Consider the following 4,965-nt stretch of genomic DNA (forward strand, 5'->3'; position numbering starts at 1 on the left):
ATATATATATCCCCCTTGTACACTTATTTTTGAGAGCTTAATTTTGAAATCCTACAATCTTGTATGGTTGGAGCCTGTTCCAATCCTGTAGGTGAAGGGTGCTATACACCCCTTGGATGTAGTTAACTTCATCTAATAAAATCCCAGGTGGTGTTGTTAACAAAAAAAAGAAAAAGAAAAAAAGAATGAGATATTGACATAACGTGTTCTGTGCGGGCCTTCCAAACAAGACCTTTTTGCTGACAGAATAGTAGGACTTAATTTATTGTTATATAATATTCTTAAGTTCCAAAAAAAAAAAAAGACACCAAAATTACCAATCTAAGTTTATGCTCACACAAATAGAGTTGACAATTAAAATTGTCAGTCTAAAAGTAACACAAGCATCCATCCAATCTATGTTACTAAGATTATCCAAGTCAATATTACCTTCAAAAAATTCATGAATTTCATGCTTCATCAAATGCTCTTATGACAAAAATATAATATTTCTACACTGATATGGGAGCACACAAGCGTCACATCCTGTGTTGTTTTCAAATACTAGCTACATTGCATGACAAAACCAGCCAAAGTCCCTCACAATTGCACCAACAAGAAACATAGAACTTGAAATCCAATACATTTTTCAAGTGATCAAAAAGATTAAAGCAATGGAGTATTAGTTAGTAAAAACATACATAGAATAATTAGGCACTCACAACTACATATGGTGGCACTCACCACCTCTACTAACATCTTCAAATAATTTCACAAAAGGGTAAATCTTACAGAGAAGTATCTCCGGGAGGATTAGTTGCAAATATAAAAGCTTCATTACAATTAAGGAAACACATCAAGAAGGAGATATAAAAAAGAATATTGGTCACTAACTTGTTTGCATATGTGTAAAAGAATATTGGCATCCAATCCAAAGTCTTAACGCAATGGGTGGAGTCGTTCAGGTCATTATAAATCTATTTGGAAATCCTTACACAACCAACGAGGGACAAATGTATTCTCTAACAATATGAAATAACTTTACAAAGAGAAACCCTCAAGCACTACCAGTGCCCCGCTGATCCAGCACCCCAGGGCTGTTTGTCCGAAAGACTCGAAGGTTTGGACAGTGAATAATAGATCTTCTGGATGAATAAGAAAGGTCTTCCAACACCAACTCAGTCAAGCTTTTAGAGATTAGGTAAAATATCTCTACTTCCATATGATAAATCTCCAAGAACTTAAGTTTCTTGTGACGAATCCTCAGAATTGGCGTGTGCTTCCACGACGTGTCCAAAGAACAAGCACGAAGGCTGAGATTCTCCAAGAACTCACAATTACCAAGGATGTCAATTAAGGTTTCTTCATTAAAACAGCATGCTCTGAGTTTTAGGGTTCTAACATTGACACAGCCTTTAAAGGGTGAAGCATCTCTTAGTAAATATTTATCACAAGAAAGTGTCCAGATGCAATGTACTATATTTATCACAAGAAAGTGAAATCACTTTAAGTCTTTTTCCGTTTTTTAAAAGTTCAATCCATTCTACCATGAGATTAAAACATGCCCAATCTTGTGGGAAGTGATGCAAGTGAAAAAATTCAACAATACCAATGTGTGATGAGAGAACCTGGTCGACGATCGACAGTTTTTCAATACGTTGAATTCGGATTAAACATGGACGAAGATCATGAACATCGACTTTTAGATAAAACGAAAGGCGAGATAAGGATTTCCATAGAAATCTCCAACGTTTGGAACATACGCTGGTTGCTACGGCTTCGTTGGTGGGAAGAAAGGAGATTATTGAAGATAACACTTCATCTGGAAGATTGCTAATCAAATCTGGAGCTTCGATTTCTCCGTCAATGGTGAGATCGGTAACTTTATGCCGCTGCCGCATTTTCAGAAAAGCTAGGGTTCCTCATACAGTGTTAAAGTTGGCCCATTGAGCTGCAGTTTGACACGATTTCAAGTCAATCCGTAAGAAAACTTAACAAAACAATTTTCTCATGGTTAGATTAAATACTTACAAAAATATTTTTTTTATAAACTTATTTTCCGTAGTTCTCTTTCAATCCTACCGTCCCCCACACGATTCTCTTTTAATTGAGTACGTATTTATTGGATGAAAAATAAAAAATACGTTAAAATGTGAAATAAATTATCAATTATCTAAAGTCTCGAGCCGTCATTTACGACTTATCAGGACTGGTCAGATCGATTTTCAAAGGTTCCAAATGAGTTTGTACAAAACTGGAATCTCGTCCCTTAGACGACTTGAATAATGGGGAAATGATAACTGAAAAGATAGAACCAGATACATTCTTAAAAGAAAGTGTTTGGATTTGTCGCATTTGCAACTTTTGTAATATCACGTTGAATGTTAGTTTTATAACTTTTTTGTGAAAAACAAAATTCCATGGGAAAAAATCATAGTTATATCATATATGACTTTTTATGAAATTTACTCAAATAGTTTGGCAATATTTGGACATTTTAACAATCTAGTAGATGTTTCTACAGTTGTAGGAACTTGTTTTTGTGTTTTTTATAGGGAAAATGATATTTGTATTGCATGTGTTATTGCATTATCGCTACTTTAGTCCTCGTGATATCCTATTAAGCACCTTTTTATTTTGTTGGAAAGATAATATTCATTAATTAAAACAGAGATGGTGGTGCTCAGGTTGCATCATATTACAAACAAAAATATTACTAGTAGTTGTTAAGTTGGAGGTGGTGCCCTTAATGAGACTATCTTCACAATTCCAGGTGCTTTTATTTTGTGGCTCTGGTATGAAATTGTGCAAAAAGTGAGGTCCAACAGAAGCATCATCTACTAAGTTGCTTCCAAAACCTGATACTGCAGCTTGTCCTTCTATTGCCTGCTTTGTTGTGGACGGGATTGCTTTTATGGTAGTTAAACCTTGTTGATCTCCGCCAAGTTGTTTGATCACAATAAGTAGTGGAACTTCAAAAAGTTTTTAAGTAGGGTTACTTTCCAAACCGCTGCCTGATTTTGATACCCTATTTTGTTCTCTGTACGTATGATGGACGATAGCATTATGTAGCAGCTGGAGGAGGTGGAGGAGGTGTCTGCAATCAAAAAGCATATTAGTGTAGATAATATTATCGTTAGCTAATAGTGTGATTACGTCATGACCCAAATCTCCCTCCGTAAGATCTCGTGACTGCACCTAGTTTCTACGACTAGGTAAGCCTAACAATTTGTGGGATAACAGATATAAAAACAGAATTTAACAACTAGACAACAACAAATAACTATATAATGATAAAATATCGATTGGCATGTACAAGTAAACCAGCACGCGAGTATACACAGTATTCCCAAAATTCGGTAGTCATAAGTCATAAGCTCTAAGAATTTATCTAACTATTTTATACATCAGTAACTAGAAGAAGTAAAGGAGAAACAACATAAAGGATAGAAGGGGACTCCGAGGTCTGCAGACGCTGGCAAATATACCTTGAAGTCTCTGGAGCATCAGCAAGTACGCAACTAATAGCGGGGCTGGTAGGAGGTACCTGGATCTGCGCATAAAACATGTGCAGAAGAGTAGCATGAGTACACCACAACAGTACCCAATAAGTGCCAAGTCTAACCTCGATAGAGTAGTGACGAGGTCAGGTTGGGGCCTTACTGTATACAATAAATATGACTAAAGATATAATAATGTGAAAAGATTGAGAATCTAATAAGGAGAATTCTACAGAAAATAACAACACAACACATAGTGATAAACAACAGGGGCACTCCCGAGATACCGTCTCGTAGTCCCAAAAGCAAATACTTAACAGGGGATCTCCCGAGATACCGTCTCGTAGTCCCAAAAGTAAATATGCAAGGAGATCTCCCGAGGAACCGCCTCGTAATCTCAAAAGTAAATGTACAGGGGGAACTCCCGAGGTACCGCCTCGTAGTCCCAAAAGTAAATGTGCAGGGGAATCTCCCGAGGTACTGCCTCGTAGTCCCAAAAGTAAACACACAGCTCGAAACCGATGGAAACAACAATTAACAGCAAGAACTCTACAGTTAAGACTGATACAAACCAAGGAAAAATAAGAATTCAACTATACATGCCGCACAGATTTTAAATAAACATTTAAGACACATAGACATGCGATATTAGGCTAAATAGGATAACTACACATGCTGGTATAACTCAATTAAGATGTAACAGGTTACTACTCAGTGAAAACCCAGATTTTACAATAATTAGCTCATGTACACATCGCATACGCGGCGCTCACATATCACAGAAGTATCACAACAGTATCCAATCCTAAGGGAATTTTCCCCACAAAAGGTTAGGCAAGCTACTTACCTCGAACCAAGCTCAATCAATCAGTAAGAATGCCTTTTTCACGACTTTCCGACTCCGAATGACCCAAATCTAGCTAAAAGTAATTACATACCATAAATATAACTATAAGAAACTAATCTAATTAATTAAATAAAGACTTTAGCAAGAAATTAGAAATTCGTCCTAAAAAGTTAACCCGGGCCCACATCTCATAATTGGGTAAAAGTCATAAATACGAACACTCATTCAACCACAAGTTCACCCGTACCAAAATTACTCAAATCCGATATCAAAATCAAAACCCAAAAATTTGGTTGAAGAACTTTTCAACTTTTTCCTCAATTTTCTCAACCCAAATCCTTAATTAAATGATGAAATTAACTATAGATTAGTCGAATATAACCAAAAACGAGTTAAGAATTGTTACCTAATAGCTTCCTCTGAAAATCCTTCAAATTATCCCCTAAATCTGAGCTCTCAAAGTCCCAAAGTGAAAATAAGATCAAACCCTCGTAATTTCCCCTTTTCTGCCCAGTTAATCCGCTTCTGCGAGGGATTTACCACTTCTGTGGTTCCGCACCTGTGGAAAACCCATCTCAGGTGCGGACATCACTTAAGTCCTCAAATTTCGTTTCTGCGAACAAGGGCCGCTTCTGCGCT

General features: G+C 36.6%; 1 protein-coding gene across 1 annotated transcript; it reads right to left on the reverse strand.

The window, feature by feature from the left end:
• Positions 1 to 1,036: 1,036 nt before the first annotated feature.
• Positions 1,037 to 1,880, reverse strand: LOC104217120 (probable FBD-associated F-box protein At5g38565). Its single transcript, XM_009767269.1, has 2 exons — positions 1,589 to 1,880; positions 1,037 to 1,455 (listed from the first exon to the last, which is right to left on the reverse strand). The coding sequence occupies exons 1-2, from the start codon at positions 1,878 to 1,880 to the stop codon at positions 1,037 to 1,039; spliced, it is 711 nt and encodes a 236-aa protein (XP_009765571.1).
• Between the last annotated feature and the right edge of the window lie 3,085 nt (positions 1,881 to 4,965).

This window comes from Nicotiana sylvestris, chromosome 5 (assembly GCF_000393655.2).
Source record: "Nicotiana sylvestris chromosome 5, ASM39365v2, whole genome shotgun sequence".
Taxonomy (NCBI): domain Eukaryota; kingdom Viridiplantae; phylum Streptophyta; class Magnoliopsida; order Solanales; family Solanaceae; genus Nicotiana; species Nicotiana sylvestris.